The 17256-nt window shown below is 39.9% G+C and overlaps 1 protein-coding gene across 12 annotated transcripts in view; it reads left to right on the forward strand.

Annotated features, from left to right (window-relative positions):
- Nucleotides 1-17256, forward strand: part of CHD9 (chromodomain helicase DNA binding protein 9) — a 285267-nt gene that overhangs the window by 247689 nt on the left and 20322 nt on the right. For 8 of the 12 annotated variants that reach the window (XM_062177146.1, XM_062177144.1, XM_062177142.1 and 5 more), the window contains 7 exons: nucleotides 3037-3079; nucleotides 4170-4389; nucleotides 6874-7076; nucleotides 10085-10990; nucleotides 12193-12356; nucleotides 13655-13927; nucleotides 14646-14814. In XM_062177146.1, coding sequence (XP_062033130.1) covers nucleotides 3037-3079; nucleotides 4170-4389; nucleotides 6874-7076; nucleotides 10085-10990; nucleotides 12193-12356; nucleotides 13655-13927; nucleotides 14646-14814 — 1978 coding nt within the window. The remainder of the gene's footprint in view (nucleotides 1-3036; nucleotides 3080-4169; nucleotides 4390-6873; nucleotides 7077-10084; nucleotides 10991-12192; nucleotides 12357-13654; nucleotides 13928-14645; nucleotides 14815-17256) is intronic. The other 4 variants (XM_062177149.1, XM_062177152.1, XM_062177148.1 and 1 more) reach the window with 3 other exon arrangements.

Consider the following 17256-nt stretch of genomic DNA (forward strand, 5'->3'; position numbering starts at 1 on the left):
TTTTTTTTTTTTTTTTTTTTTTTTTTTTTTGACAGGCAGAGTGGACAGTGAGAGAGAGACAGAGAGAAAGGTCTTCCTTTTGCCGTTGGTTCACCCTCCAATGGCCGCCGCGGTAGGCGCGCTGCGGCCGGCGCACCGCGCTGTTCCGATGGCAGGAGCCAGGTGCTTATCCTGGTCTCCCATGGGGTGCAGGGCCCAAGCACTTGGGCCATCCTCCACTGCACTCCCTGGCCACAGCAGAGAGCTGGCCTGGAAGAGGGGCAACCGGGACAGGATCAGTGCCCCGACCGGGACTAGAACCCGGTGTGCCGGCGCCGCAAGGCGAAGGATTAGCCTACTGAGCCGCGGCGCCGGCCTCAAGTAGCATCTTAATCATTACACTAATTGTTCACCCTTTAAACGGCAGATTTTAATGTAAGTAGTTATTAAATATAATAGAGGGATTGAACTAATGAAAGATTTGTAAAAAGAGCTGTAAACAATATAGTAATATTGGATATAAACAGTATAAAATTTACTGTATGTCTACTAATGCACAATATTGTAATATTGGATATAAGAAGCATACACCACTTCTAGGGCTTAAACAGAGCATGCGAGGGAGAACCCCCATCCTTACTACAGACTTGGAAAACAGGGCCATAACCAACTGCATAACAGAAAATTTCCTGTGCAACCACACAGGCACAACTTAATGGAAATCTCCTCTCAGGAACTGGCCTGAAATCCATGTCTAGGGTTTCCAAGGAAGTATCTCCTGGAGATAACTCCACACTACAAAATCACCCAAGGAGGAGGTTGCTAGAAAAAGCAAATTTTGACTCAGGGGTGCTAAAGATGCCAGAGACGCTCATACTGTGAGAGGTAGGTGTGGGAAAGCGACCTGTGGGGTAGGACCTGAGCAATGGAGGCATACACCAGAACTAGGAAGTAAAAACCTTTTCTTCCTGTAGTGTCTCTCCGGTTCCTACTGCTGACAAAGCATTGTACTGACTGACAGAAGACAAAAACATTTAAAGAGCTCAGATATATTTTTCTTAGAGCAAGTAAACCACTATTTTACAAAACGTGAACTGAGAATTTTTCAAACATTAAAAAGGATAAACTGTTAGATTTTCAGAAACAAAGTGAATCTAGTGGTAGGATAAATGATAAATGTATTAAATCCAATAAACATCTTGCAGATATGCCAGAAGAAAGGAAATATGATCATTCTAACTTCAGGCTTTTCTTAAACAATAAAAACTAGTAATCATTGAAATAAAATAAACAAAGTTGGGGCCAGCACTGTGGCATAGTAGGGTAAGCCTCTACCTGCAGTGCCATCATCCCATCCCAGTTTGAGTCCAGGCTGCTCCACTTCCAATCCAGCTCCCTGTTGATGCACCTGGAAAAGCAGCAAGGATGGCCTAAGTGCTTGGGCCCCTGCACCCACGTGGGAAGCATAGAAGAAGCTCCTGGCTCCTGGCTTTGGATCGGCCCAATTCCAGCTGTTGTGGCTATTTAAAGAGTGAACCAGGGCTGGTGCCACAGCTCTCTTGGCTAATCCTCCGCCTGCAGCGCTGGCACCCTGGGTTCTAGTCCCAGTTGGGGTGCTGGATTCTGTCCCTGTTGCTCCTCTTCCAGTCTAGCTCTCTGCTGTGGCCTGGGAAGGCAGTGGAGGATGGCCCGAGTGCTTGGGCCCTGCACCTGCACGGGAAACCAGGAGAAAGCGCCTGGCTCCTGGCTTCGGATCGCCACAGCACCCCAGCCACAGCGTGCCAGCCGTAGTGGCCATTTGGGGGGTGAACCAATGGAAAAGAAAGACCTTTCTCTCTGTCTCTCACTGTCTAACTCTGCCTTTCAAATAAACAAAAAGAGTGAACCAGCAGATGGAAGACCTCTCTGTGTCTCCCTTCCTCTGTCTGTAACTCTGGCTTTCAAATAAATAAGCAAATCTTAAAAAAAAAAGAAATTATGAATATCAAGTTTAAGGAAATGTTGATATACATAATTGAAGATGTTCTGTTGACAGATAAAAATTGAATCTATAGCATAAGCAGACTTCAAATTAGAAAAAGAACAGATTTTCAGGTTGTCTAATAACCAAATAAATACAAAAATAAATAAATTTTATCTGATGATTAATATACAGAAAGCAAAAAAAAAAAAAGGTTAGCAATAAAACCTAGGGCAAGAAAAGGTGGAGGAAATTAAAGTGGCTTAAAAGTAATCATAGGGGGCCGGCGCCGCAGCTCTCTAGGCTAATCCTCCACCTGTGGCGCTGGCGCCCCAGGTTCTAGTCCCTGTCGGGGCACCAGATTCTGTCCTGGTTGCTCCTCTTCCAGTCCAGCTGTGCTGTGGCCCGGGAGTGCAGTGGAGGATAGCTCAAGTCCTTGGGTCCTGCACCCGCATGGGAGACCAGGAGGAAGCACCTGGCTCCTGGCTTTGGATCAGCGCAATGTGCCGGCCACAGCGGCCATTGGGGGGTGAACCAATGGAAAAGGAAGACCTTTCTCTCTGTCTCTCTCTCTCTCACTGTCCACTCTGCCTGTTAAAAAAAAAAAAAAAGTAATCATAGGGGCTGGTGTTTGGCCTTGTGGTTAAGATACCTACAGCCCATGTCGTACTGCTTGAATTCAATGCTCACCTCCAGATCCTGACTCCAGCTTCCTACTTATACAGACTCTGGGAAGCAGCATTGATAGTAATTGGGTCCCTGGCACTCATATGGGAAACCTGGAAGGAGTTCCCAGCTCTTGGCATTGGCACAGCCCAGCCAGGTGACTGTGAGCATTTGGGAAGTAATCCAATAAGCAGAAGCCCTTTGTCTCTCTCTCCTCAAATAAGTAAATGTGTTGAGTAGTCATATAGAAGGAAATAATTTTAGTAAATAATGTCCTATGTAAAGTGTCAAGGGAAAAGTAGAATGTAAAAGACTCAAAATTAAGAAAAGTGATTGAAATCTTTATATAAAGAAATTGTATTATCTATTTTGTTTTTAGTATGTATCTTAACCCAATTACTCTATGACAATCTTTTATTCTTTCTTAAAAGGATGATGTTTCCTCACCAGGAGATCTTGTTATAGCAGATGGAGGTAAATTGCATTTATATCTTTACTTTGTTTTATTGTAAATCCACATTCTCATGATACTATAAGATCTGTCAGAGTTTTATAATGTTTCAAGCTTATAAGAAATTTTTGGTGAACACAGTTGTAATCATTATAGGATATAACTAGATTAGAAATTTTACAATGCTTTTAGCAATTACAGAACTTTATGTAGTGACTCACTGAGCTTTTACATATTAGAGGATTTGTTGACTTTATGGTTGATTATAAATCTTGTATGTAAGGTTTCAACATTAACGCATTAATTTGATAATATATTCAATTTCTTATTAGTTCTGTATGTACAGTAGTATCCTTTATTTATTACCCAGTTTTTTCAAAGTTTTTTAAGCAATATCTTGCTTCTGCTTCCTTCTGATATCAAAATAGAATGATATTGTCACTAGAGTATACTCATCCCCACCTGGCATACAACAGGAATAGTGCTTTCCCCTCTGATAGTTAAACCAGCAATGAGGGGTAGTTTTTGCTTAGTAAGAATGAACACAGCTTGATTGTGGAATGTGTGATTACAGTGAAGGCAGTTCCTATACTTTATTAAGTGAATAAAGTTATAGCAGTGTCATACTGAACTTTTAAAACCATAGTTTTCTTCCATAATGATTTTCAAACTATTTTGATTCTAAGTTAAATAAAGATAAATTTAATACAGACAATTTCATGGGAAGAGCTCGCAGCATTGAACCTCTCAAGGATTTCAGTTTGGCTTTGAATTTATTTCAGTCAGGGCACTAGGTGTAATATGATGTATTAGACCTAGAAATGCAAGAGTTGTACTTTTTGTGCAAGTGAAATGTTCCTTTAAATAGATGACATTGTGGCTGTTATTCTGTTGTGTCCTGCTTGCTTTGAGTAGCTCTTAAAATGTGTGGTAATATTTTCTGGGTTGTTGTTAAAACTTTTTTATGATGAGAAAATTGTTTATTTTCTCCCATATAATATTATTTAAGAAAACAACTCTAAAGTAGAGAACTTTGCTACTTTTGTGAACTTCATATCATATCTGTTTTGTTTTTGTTACTGTTATTATTGATGTGAGTTTCTTTAAATGTAGATGGTCAACTGATGGAAGGTGATAAGATTTATTGGCCCACTCCATCAGCTTTAACCACACGTTTGAGGCGTCTCATCACTGCATATCAGCGTACTAATAAAAACAGACAAATCCAGCAGATACAGCCAACTTTCACAATGCCTGCTAGTGTAATGCAGCCTCTTTATGAAGAAGCCGCTCTTAATCCTAAAATGGCAGCCAAGATAGAAAGACAGCAGAGGTAAGAAAATGGCACTAAAGTTTTAATCTTCAGTATTGATATTGTAGTTGTTCATTTCAAAGGCTGTCAGGATGTAAGTATTGTGCTTTGTGAAAAACACCAAGTTAGAGAAATTAGTCAAATCAAAGTGCTTTGTATAATGTACACATATACTTACACTATTATATATACACACAAGTCTGATAAAATTATTAAAGATGATTGTATCTGTTTTTTTGTAAGATTTATTTATTTTATTTGAAAGGTAGAGTTACTGAGAGAAAGAGACCAAGAAAGAGATAAAAGATCTTCCATCCACTGGTTCACTCCCCAAATGGCCACAACAGTTTGGGCTGGGCCAAACCAAAGCCAGGAAACAGGAGCTTCATCCAATTGTCCCATGTGGGTGCAGGGGCCCAAGCACTTGGGGAACCATTCTCTGCTGCTTTTCCAGGCACAACAGCAGGGAGCTGGATCAGAAGTGGAGCACCTGGGACTTGAACCTGCACCCATATAGGATGCCGGCACCGCAAGCCATAGCTTCACCTGCTGTGCCATGGCTCCAGCCCTTGAAAATTGCATCTTACTAGCCATATTTCATATTTAGTCAGTCTTTTGTCATATTTAGGAATACTTAGGTGATAAAGAATTAAAGATGCAGAGCATGCTCAATAATTGAATTATCAATAAAATAGACACTTAAATTACATGAAATTAATTTCATGCTATCTTATTTTACATGATGAAATATAAGAATGTATGGAAGGAACAACTGATGTCAAAGGGAACACATTGCAGGAGATTTTATGAAGACAAATTTCATTGCAAACAGTTGAACTTCTTAAAAAGAATAGAGTTCACAGAAAAGGATAGCAATATTCAACAATAACCTTTCCTCCTTGTTAAACCTGAGTCCTTGAATGTTCTCTGCAAGAGAAATCATGATTCTTTTGTTCCATTTACAGCACATTCATTGTAGCTAGAATTTAGTCTAATTAGCCATAATTTTCAAATACTACTACCTCTATAAATAACAGTTTCAGTGATCTATTGTTGTATGAAAAACCACCCCAAATCCAGAACAAAATTATTTAAAATAATATCAGTTTTTCATTTCTTTCAATTCTGTAAATTGATCACCTGTTTCTTCAGAGACAGAAATAGACAAACAGGGCTAACTGCTACTGCCTACTGCTCCTTTCCTGTTATTAGGTCAAAGGTTCATTGACTTAATTGCATTCCCAAGCTGGCTGGGGAGGCTGGCTTTATTTATTTACTTATAGATTATTTGTTTATTTAGAGATTTATTTATCCATTGATTGACTTATCTATTGATTGAATTAAGTTTTGTTTGGAAGGCAGAGTCAGAGAGGGATCTTTCTGCCAACATCCAAGTCTGGGCCAGGCCAAAAGCAGAAACCAGGATCCCCATTCTGGATCTCCAGGTGGCTATTTTTAAACCATCATTACATTGATCTTAATGTATTACTGCATTTTAGCCAGGTGGCCACATGGCCCAATCTCTGGTCAAGCTCCACCCCCATTCGTTGTTCCTGCTTCCCTGCCGCCCTCAGGCAAAGTTTTAAAAGGGCCTGTTCCTGAACACATGCTCTCTTCTCTCCTGCACTCTCTTGACTCTCCTGCTCTCTGCTCTCCTCTCTTCCTCTCTTCTCTGCTCTATCTTCTCACTGACCTGATCCTTACATCCCTTGTGCTGTGCTAAAATTCTGTCTTCTATTTCGTACAACTGTAAAGTACTAGCTTAAACTGTAAAGGTGTTTGAAAATAGTTTCTTTTTCCTGAATGGCAGGATCATCTTATAATCTTGTATCCTGTTAGTGTCTGTAGGAACAGTGTAAACTAAAATGATGGTTGGGGAAGGAAGACCTTTCTCTCTGTCTCTCTCTCTCACTGTCTACTCTGCCTGTCAAAATAAATAAATAAATAAATAAATAGATAGATAAATAAATAAATAAATAAAATGGCCAGCGCCACGGCTCAATAGTCTAATCCTCTGCCTGCGGCGCCGGCAAACCAGGTTCTAGTCCCAGTCAGGGAAGCGGATTCTGTCCCGGTTGCCCCTCTTCCAGGCCAGCTCTCTGCTGTGGCCAGGGAGTGCAGTGGAGGATGGCCCAAGTGCTTGGGCCCTGCACCCGCATGGGAGACCAGGAGAAGCACCTGGCTCCTGCCTTCGGATCAGCGCGGTGGCCATTGGAGGGTGAACCAACGGCAAAAGGAAGACCTTTCTCTCTCTCTCTCTCTCACTGTCTAATCTGCCTGTCAGTAAAAAATAAATAAATAAATATAAATAAAAAAATAAAATGCTGGTTGGATAGATGAGTTAGGTAGCATTTAAAGATGTATTTTACAAGGTAATAAACCTGGATTTAGTCCTTTAAAGTGTTAGGTACTTGCCATGTTTTAAGTTTATATTGTCATTATATTCATTAAAAACACATATTTCAGTGACCAGCATGTCTTTTTCTTTCATATGATTCATAATAGATGGACAAGAAGAGAAGAGGCTGACTTTTATAGAGTTGTATCTACATTTGGAGTAGTTTTTGATCCTGACAGAGGCCACTTTGATTGGACGAAATTTAGAGCTATGGCAAGGCTGCACAAGAAAACTGATGATAGTTTGGAGAAATATTTATATGCATTCATGTCCATGTGTCGGAGGGTTTGCCGTCTTCCTTCCAAAGAAGGTAATGTATAAAGTTTATTTTTCTTTATTTTATCAATAGCTAGTGTTTATTGATACATTTATGATTAAGTTGAGGTAGAATATAAAGGACAACTTTTGGGACCAGTGCTGTGGCATAGTAGGCTAAGCCTCCACTTGTGGCACCAGCATCCCATGAATGCCAGTTTGTGTCTCGGCTGCTCCTCTTCTGATCCAGCTCCCTGATAATGTGCCTGAGAAAGCAGTGGAAAATGGCCCAAATGCTTGGGCCCCTATAGCCATATGGGAGATGTAAAGGAATCTCCTCGCTCCTGGCTTCAGATCTGCACAGCTCCAGCTATTGCAGCCATTTGAGGAGTGAACCAGCAGATGGAAGACCTCTCTCTGTGTCTCTCCCTCTCTCTATCTATAACTTTACCTCAAATAAATTTTTTTAAAAAAGCTAGCTTTTGGTAAATGGAACTTACATACAGTTTGAGTCCATCTTATAGGAATTGTGCTAAAGAGATTAATTACCTGAGAATTTTGCAAGAAATGAGGGCCTTCCCCCTCCACCAATAAGATTTATTTTTTAAAAATATTTTTTTTATTTGAAAGGCAGAATTGGAGAGAGAAAGAGATCTTCCATTCACTTGTTCACTCCCAAGATGGCCACAACAGCCAGAGCTGGACTAGTCTCAAGCCAGCAGCCAGGAGCTTCTTCCGGGTCTCCCATGTGGGTACAGAGGCCCAAGCACTTGGGCCATCTTCCACTGCCTTCCCAGGTCATTAGCAGGGAGCTCGATTGGAAGTAGAACAGGCAGGACTCAAACCAACGCCCATATTGGATGCCAGCATCACAGATGGCAGCTTTACCCATTATACCACAACACCTGCCCATACCAATAAGATATTTTAAAGAATGTTGGCAGGAAAGATCTCCATCCAGGGCTGTCTTCAAAAAGGATAGTTGGTCGAGGTGCTAATGCTTAGCTCGGGAACTGCTCTGGGATGAATTCCATTGTCTTCAAGGTTCAAATGGGTTATCCTGTCAGCAGTTCCTTCCAGTAATACTATGGTTTTTTGTTTTTGTTTTTGTTTTTTTTTTTAAGATTTATTTATTTGGAAAGGCAAAGGTATAGAAGGAGAGGGAGTGTCAGAGATATCTTCCATCCACTGGTTCACTTCCCAAATTTATGCAATAGCCAGGACTGGGCCAAGTTGGAGTCAGGAGCCAGGAGCTTCCAGGTTTCCCATATGGGTGCAGGGGCGTCAGCACTTGGACCATCTTTCACTGCTTTTCCAGGTGCATTAGCAGGGAGTCGGATTGGAAGTGGAGCAGCGAGGACTCAGACCGCTACCCATATGGGATGCTGGTTCTGCAGATGGTGGCTTAACTCACTAGGCCCCAGTAATACTATGTTATAAGCAGGCTCTGTTTTTTGTTGAATGTGATTTCTAACAGTTAAGCCCAGTGGCCTCTTATTATTTCACTGTAAAAATGTAAGTAGTTTCTAAAAGTTTCTTAAGTTTCACATTGATTTCTTCACTGGTTTTATTTCCTAACAGATTTGTTACCAGTCTATTAACTACAGCTAATTCACTTGATTGACAACCAAAGTAAAATATTGTCTTTTATTACTTATGGTTGCCAACAGATCTTCATTTCTTTTATCTTCTTAATTCTCATCAGCAATATATTGATGTGAATAAATTTATCAGTTCTGATTCTAGTTTTAGAAGAAAAAAAGTTAATTACTTAATCATCATTGAAAGTGTATGACTTTCTTAATAAGAATATGAGTGAGAGGCCAGTGCTGTGGTATAGTGGGTAAAGCCGCCGCCTGTACTGCTGGCATCCCATATGGGTGCCGGTTCAAGTCCCATCTGCTCCACTTCCGATCCAGCTCTCTGCTGTGGCCTGGGAAAGCAGTAGAAGATGACCCAAATGCTTGGGCCCCTGAATCTGTGTGGGAGACCCAAAAGAGGCTCCTGACTTCAGATCAGTTCAACTGCGGCTGTTGCAGCCATCTGGGGAGTGAACCAGCAGATGGAAGACTTCTCTCTCTCTCTCTCTCTCTCTCTCTCTCTCTCTCTCTCTCTTTCTGCCTCTCCTTCTCTCAGTGTGTAACTCTTTCAAATAAATAAATAAATCTTTATTAAAAAAAAAAAAAGAATGTGAGTGAAGTTTTACTTAGATCAGAGTTTCCCAGACTTCTTCAGTTCACATTGCCCTCAATGTCTCATTAATTTTTATAGCACCTGTAGCCAAAAGAAATACCTAGCAATTCTGCTTAATAAATAAATCAAACAACTTACATATTTATGTCCTAACAGTCTAGTTTAGTGCATGAAAATAAAAGAAAAAAGTAATACTTTTATTTTTTCCTGAATAACCACAGTTACTAATGGGATATATGCCAACTGTTGAATACTGTATAGCTTTGAAATCTTGGAAGTAGACTGGACGCTTCCACCTTGTTTTCCCTTCCTATTGATTTTTGCACAGTCTTACTTTTCTGTTTTGAACTCAGTTAGACTTACAGAAAAGTTTCCAGAAAAGTATAGAGAGTTTCCATATATGTCCCACTTTGCTTCTTCTAATGTTGAAACTGAATTATTTCATGAGTAGTTTGTGCAGTGCTTGACAGATGTACCTTTGTTTCCCTCAGTTTAAGAAAGCCCGTGGTGCCCCTTGAGTTCTTTGCTGAGCTGTTCGTTACCTTGTACAGTTTGAAATATGCCAAATTACATTTGGTTGGCGTATCCTTTAATGTTTCATTTATAAGATATAAAGTAAATTCCCAGTTATTCTAACATACTTCCAAAACAATCATATGTTTTACCTAATTTAGGCTGTCCGGTGTTTTATGTTATGCAAATTTCAGTACTTTTTAAAATTAAACTTCTCTTGATTTAAAAATATCAAAAACAAATTCTACAAACCATGTATGATACTAAGTAGAGGTACATTTTAAAAGTTGTATTATTTGTTTTAAATCTGTAATGAAGTATATTTGAGTTAATATTTCTGCCTTTGTTTCAATGTAGAATTGGTGGATCCAAATATTTTTATCCAACCAATCACAGAAGAACGTGCTTCTAGGACTTTATATCGCATTGAACTTCTAAGGAAAGTGCGGGAACAGGCCCTACGACATCCACAGTTGTTTGAACGCTTGAAGCTTTGCCACCCAAATCCAGACTTACCAGTCTGGTGGGAATGTGGCCCTCATGATAGGGATTTGCTTATTGGTGCCGCTAAGCATGGGGTGAGCCGAACAGACTATCATATTCTTCGTGATCCTGAACTCTCATTTATGGCAGCTCAAAGGAACTACAGTCAAAGTAAGATGGCTCATTCAAGGACTTCTACCCCACTTTTACAGCAATATCAAGTAGCACTTTCTGCTTCTCCTCTTACCTCTCTACCTAGGCTCCTAGATGCTAAAGGTATTATTCTAGAGGATATGAAAGTTAAAAGTGAAAACCTAAAAGAAGAACCTCAGTCTTCTGAAGAAGAGTCTATGTCTTCTGTGGAAACCAGGACACTAATAAAGTCCGAGCCTGTAAGTCCAAAGAATGGTGTCTTACCACAGGCCACTGCAGACCAGAAATCTGGTGGAAAAGGCGAAACAGACAGACGCATGGTTGCAGCCAGAACAGAGCCCCTAACTCCAAACCCAGCTTCTAAAAAGCAGAGAGTCCACAAAAGAGGATCAGAATCTAGTTCTGATTCTGACTCTGATTCTGAAAGATCATCCTGTTCTTCCAGATCATCATCTTCCTCGTCTTCCTCCTCCTCTTGTTCCCACTCTCGATCAGGCTCTAGTTCTTCTTCATCCTCGTCTTGTTCTTCAGCATCGTCTTCATCCTCCTCCTCCTCCTCCTCATCATCATCCTCTTCATCTTCATCAGAAGAAAGTGACAGTGAAGAAGAGGAAGTCCAAAAGCGAGGTATATGCATGAAGTAATTTTGCTATTTTTAGGGCACCTTTTCAAGTGAAAATAAAAAGAATATTATTCATATAATTTACGCATGTTTAAACTTGTTAGCTTAAATTTTATGTGTACAAATTTTCTTAGGTTCTGTTGTAAAGAAACTAGAAACACTGGTATGTGTTTTATAATCAGTCTTCAAGGCATGGCAAACAGAAGATTTAGAAACTTTATATATTTATTCCCTTGCGAATGCCTTGAATTTAGTATATTTTTCCCTGGAAAAACTTAGTGAACACTTTATTTTTATTTATTTATTTATTTATTGACAGGCAGAGTGGATAGTGAGAGAGAGAGAAAGAGAAAGGTCTTCCTTTTTGCCGTTGGTTCACCCTCCAATGGCTGCTGCAGCCGGCGCATCACGCTGATCTGAAGCCAGGAGCCAGGTGCTTCTCCTGGTCTCCCATGCAGGTGCAGGGCCCAAGCACTGGGCCATCCTCCACTGCCTTCCCGGACCGTAGCAGAGTGCTGGCCTGGAAGAGGGGCAACCGGGATAGAATCCAGCGCCCCAACCGGGACTAGAACCCGTTGTGCTGGTGCCTCAAGGCAGAGGATTAGCCTGTTGAGCCACGGCGCTGGCCTAGTGAACACTTTAAAGAAAATATTATATAATATCACCAGGAGGCTCAGATTAAACTGACCAACAAAATTATAATGGGCCACGTTTGATACCTGCCTACTCAAAAGGGTACAGATAAAAATTACAGGCTGTCAACAGCATAGTGTTAGGTGGTCCTTTTCTGCAGACGTTCTCAAAGCAGTCCAACAATCGAGGTGCTAATGAGTTGTCATCAGGCATGTGCAAGAGCCAGAATCTCATATAGCTAATTCCATTTGTGTAATTTATAGGGTTGCCATGAGAAACATGCCCAATTCTAAGAATTAACCTCATTTAGAGAATTACAGTATGCCCATCAGGTATTTATAGTCTTACCGATCCAAATAAAGTCAACCAATCAGGAATCATTTTAAAATAATAGGTATTTTACTGAATTATAGATATTTTTCTTTTTTTTTATTCCACTTGATTTTTTTTACGACTCATTTTTACTTCAACTTTTTTTATTTTCAGATGTTTTCAAATAATTATATAAGATTTTAAAAGTACATGTAAAATTATTTTTTGCCATCTTTTCAAACGTGATTATAATTGTTCCTAGCAGAAGGTACCCCTCACATCAAAGCCTATGATGAAGAAAGTGTTGCGTCACTGAGCACGACCCAGGATGAGACCCAGGATAGTTTCCAAATGAACAATGGGACACCAGAGTCTGCTTACATCTTACAAGGTGGCTACATGCTGGCAGCCTCATACTGGCCAAAGGTACAGGAAAAATTTTTTGGTTAAGATGGGTTGTTCATTAATATTTTTCTGTATTGCTATAATGGTAGATATTCTGAGTTTTTTAAAGTTTTTTTTTTTTTTTTTTTTTTTTTTTTTTTTTTTTTTAAGATTTATTTGAAAGGCAGAGTTACAGAGAAAGAGGGAGAGACGCAGAGAGATAGAGAGGTCTTCCATCCGCTGGTTCACTCCCCAAATGGTCACAACAGTCAGGGCTGGGCCAGACTGAAGCCAGGAGCCAGGAGCTTCATCCATGTCTCCCATGTGGGTGCAGGGGCCCAAGTACTCGGACCATTTTCTGCTGCTTTCTCAGGCATGTTGAAGAAATTGGATCAGAAGTAGAGCAGCCAAGATTCGAACCTAGTGCCCAAATGGGATGCTGGCACTGTAGGCAGTGGCTTTACCCACTACACCACAGCACCAGCCCTAGGATTTTCTATTTTATAAATGAGGATATTTATAAAAGTTTATGAAAAATGGAATTAAAAGATAATTCCCATTTTCCATTAAATTTTTTAAAAGCTTTATTTATTTATTTTGAAAGAGTTACAGAGAGAGAGGGAAAGAGACCCAAGCAGTTGGACCATCATACACTGCTTTTCCTAGGCTGTTGTCAGGGATCTAGATCAGAAGTGGACTTGAACCAGCGCTCATATGGAATGCTGGAGTTGCAAGCAGTGGCTTTACCTGTTATACCACAACTCTAGCCCCTAAATTATTTCTTGTACTTTTAAGTTGTTTAAATTTTGTATAAGGAACCTGTGTTACTTTTGTAATTGTAAAAACAGGAACGGGCATATGGTCTAACACTTAAGCTACCACTTTGGACATCCACATCCCATATTTGAATCCTGATTCTACTTCCAGTTTCAGCTTCCTGCTAATACACTCCCTCAGAGGCAGCAGATGACAATTAAAGTAACTGGGTTCCGCCACCCAATTAGGAGACATGGATTCAATTCTAGACTCCCAGAGTGAACCAGAAGATGCAAGTGCTCACTCTCTCTCGCTTTTCCCTTCCCTCCCCACCAAATAATCATTTTTTTAAAAAAAATAGAAAACTGCCTTTGTGGTATAGTATTTTTCAGCTTCACCAAAGGGAATTTGTGTAATTATTAGAGAATTGTAATATTTATGTGAGAATATTTACACAGAACACATATACATCTATTGTGTGTTAACTCTGGTGAGTTAAATACAATAAAGCTTTTGAGCTGTTTGATCTCCAAAGGTCTGGCCTAATTATTAAAGTTATATTTTGATGTTGCATGCTTTTCTAGGATCGTGTGATGATCAACCGGTTGGACAGTATTTGTCAAACAGTTCTGAAAGGGAAGTGGCCTTCAGCTAGAAGAACTTATGATGCTAACACGGTGGCTTCATTCTATACTACAAAACTGCTGGACAGCCCTGGAGCAGCTACAGAATATAGCGAGCCCAGTGTACCCACTCCCCCAGGTGCCAGTGTGAAAGAAGAACATGATCAGTCAACACAGATGTCAAAGGTGAAGAAGCATGTACGAGAAAAGGAGTTTACAGTGAAAATCAAAGACGTATGTGTATTTTTATTGCCCTAGGGCCTGATTGCGATTGCGGTGTGCAGCATGCTTTTCCTGCAAATGGCTGCCTGCTCTTACTCTTCTTCCTTCACATACTTGTTTCCTGGTATTTGGATTGTTTTCTTTTTGATATCCAGGTTATTAAACTTGAATATTCTACTAGAGGGATCGTCATTACATGTGTTTCTCTCCCTATATTTCTGAAAATAGTTCTGCTGATCAAGATGCTTTCTTAAAACAGTATGACAATTTCTGTTCTGGTTCTCTTATATAATATCTAAATGGTATGTCAGTACACTTTATCTTTTAAACATTTAGCATGCCTTGTTATCAGTAACCGTTATTTTTTTAATATACTGGAAGCTCTATTTGAGGCTCAGTGTCTATAATATGGGTATTGTCCTCTAAAATGTCGAATGAATAATATACACTGAGACATATGTCTAAAGCTAAAAACATCACAATGCACTGGTCACATGAAAAACTGTTTTGCTCAAAAAAAGTGTGTACGGTGCTTAGATTCTACTTATTTAAAATAGAAAATTCAATATTGATTTAGTAACTGACTCAACAGTTTTATTCAGTTGATTTATTAATGAAATGAGAGAACGTCATCAGTGTTTCAAGGTTTTTTTCCTAAGTAAAAAATTTATCTTAGTATCTTACAGTAGGATTTTTTATCCGTTATCCTAATAAAGTGCTTGTTTAACAGGAAGGTGGTTTGAAATTGACATTTCAGAAGCAAGGACTTGCTCAGAAAAGACCGTTTGAGAGTGAAGACGGTGCCCTGGGGCAGCAACAATACCTCACTCGACTTCGGGAGCTTCAAAGTGCATCAGAGACCAGCCTTGTCAATTTCCCAAAGTCGGTGCCAGTATCAGGTAAATATGCAAATAATTATTGTCTGGGTATGAAATATTCATAGGCCCTTGCAATAAAAATTTCTTCGCTTGATCTTAGCCCCAAGGTCAAGAAGTGATACAAAAAATTTGTTTTTCTTATAATGTTGGGGACCTCTTATGTCTGTTAAGTAATTAATGTAATTTTAAATCTTAATAGTTATTAGATTATTGAATATGACATTTTTAAAACATAGAGGGTAATGTAGCTTTGGGGCTTGAAAATTGTTTCATCAAATTTATACAGTTAACAATTCAGACAACATTTTTCTGTGAAAGTATAGTACACATTTTAAAACAGACAACATTTCACTATGAAAGTATAGAATGAATTTTAAAACAATCACATAATTCACAAAATAATGGTAATTAGTAGTAGTTAAAATGAGAAATTTTAGGGGGCTAGTGTGTAGTATAGCAGGTAAAGTTGCCACCTATGATGCCAGCATTCCATATCGGTTCTGCTTTATGTCCTGGCTGCTCCACTTCCAATCCAGCTCCCTGCTAATGGGCCTAGGATAAGCAGCAGCAGATGTCCCAAGTTCTTGGTCCCCTGCCACCCGTGTGGGAGACTAAGGTGAAGCTCCTGACTCCTGGCTTCAGCCTGGCCCAGCCTAGACCCTTGTAGCCATCTGGGGAGTAAGCCAGCTAATAGGAGATCTCTGTCTTTCCCTCTTTCTCTGCAACTCTGACTTTCAAATAAATAAATCTTAAAAAAAATGGCCAGTGCTGCGGCTCAATAGGCTAATCCTCCACCTGCGGCGCTGACACACCGGGTTCTAGTCCCGGTCAGGGCGCCAGATTCTGTCCTGGTTGCCCCTCTTCCAGGCCAGCTCTCTGCTGTGGCCAGGGAGTGCAGTGGAGGATGGCCCAAGTGCTTGGGCCCTGCACCCGCATGGGAGACCAGGAGAAGCACCTGGCTCCTGCCTTCGGATCAGCACGGTGCACCAGCTGCAGCGTGCCGGCCGCGGCGGTCATTGGAGGTTGAACCAATGGAAAAGGAAGACCTTTCTCTCTGTCTCTCTCTCACTGTCCACTCTGCCTGCCTGTCAAAAAAAAAAAAAAGGAAATTTTAGAAAGACTTAGTCTTAAGTCTATAGGTTACAAGAATTATTGTCTAATCCCTAAAGGCAATCTTTCATCCTCATGGAACCCTTCAGGAACAAGATTTTTACTACCATATACAACCCTTTTTATTGTTTGGCAACTGTCATTATCAGAAAACTGTTCCTTAGAAGAAAGTAAATTTTGCCTGGTATATGCCACTCTGAATTACCTTTTGACAATTTGAATGTACTGTGTGCTCTGCAGACATTGAGGAATAAATTTGACATCATTTTCTTTTTGCCCTAGTTGTCTGTGTCTGTCCGTGTGTTGTCAAGAATTGAGAACGATACTAAAGATCAACTGACTCATTGTGTGGACTGTAACACATCAGTCCCCAAAAATGCTACGGGTTATTTTTTTAAAGATTTATTTTATTTGAAAGTTAGAAGGAAAGACAGAGCTTTAATCTGCTGGTTCACTCCCCCAAATGACCACAATCCGCCAGGGCTGGGCTAGGCTGAAGCTGGGAGCCTGAGTACTTGGACCACTTTCTGCTGCTTTTCCCAGACACGTTAGTAGGGAGCTGGATCAGAAGTGGAGCAGCCATGACATGAACCGGCACCCATCTGGAATGCCAGTATTTATTTAAAAAATCTCATCATGCATGTGCATAGTATGTGAAATTCCTGCTATTTGGAAAAATAATGCTTATTATCAGTGTTATCTTGAATTGATTGCCATTTCTATATGCTGCTTTACTACTTTTTAATTATAAATTGATCAGCATCAGTTTGGCCCTTTGTAAATTCATTATTCAGTGTAATTTCCAATTACTAGACTTTCAGAAATATATGAATTGCATTTCAAATATGATTCAGAACCAGCCATCCTTGTAGTACAAAAGTACAAATCCTGCAAATTATGTCTAATAATGGCTGTTTTATGCTAAGGGGCTCTTTTTTTTCACAAGAAAATAGGAACATTTCCTGACTTAGTTTCTTGTCAATGCAGACCCTGGGAGACAGTGGTGATGGCTAGAGTAATTGGGTTCCTGCCACCATATGTGAGACCTAGCCTGAGTTCTCGATTTCAGCCCACCCCTCTCCCATTCATGTAGGAAAATTAAACAGTGAATAAGAGTGGGTGTTCATGTGCTCACTCACTCTCACTCTTTTTCTCTCTTTCTCCCTCCATCTCCCTTCTTCTTGAATGAATAAGTGAGTGGGATTGATATTTATATCATCTGAACATTTAATTGCTATTGTAGTTGAAGATTGTACAGCTTTCACCTATAAGTAATTCTTTGTTAAGTGATGCTGTTTATTTCATAGTGTCAATAGCAGTTGTGACACTAATTTTGCAGCTATACAAAATCAA

Source organism: Lepus europaeus, chromosome 19 (genome assembly GCF_033115175.1).
Source record: "Lepus europaeus isolate LE1 chromosome 19, mLepTim1.pri, whole genome shotgun sequence".
Taxonomy (NCBI): Eukaryota; Metazoa; Chordata; class Mammalia; order Lagomorpha; family Leporidae; genus Lepus; species Lepus europaeus.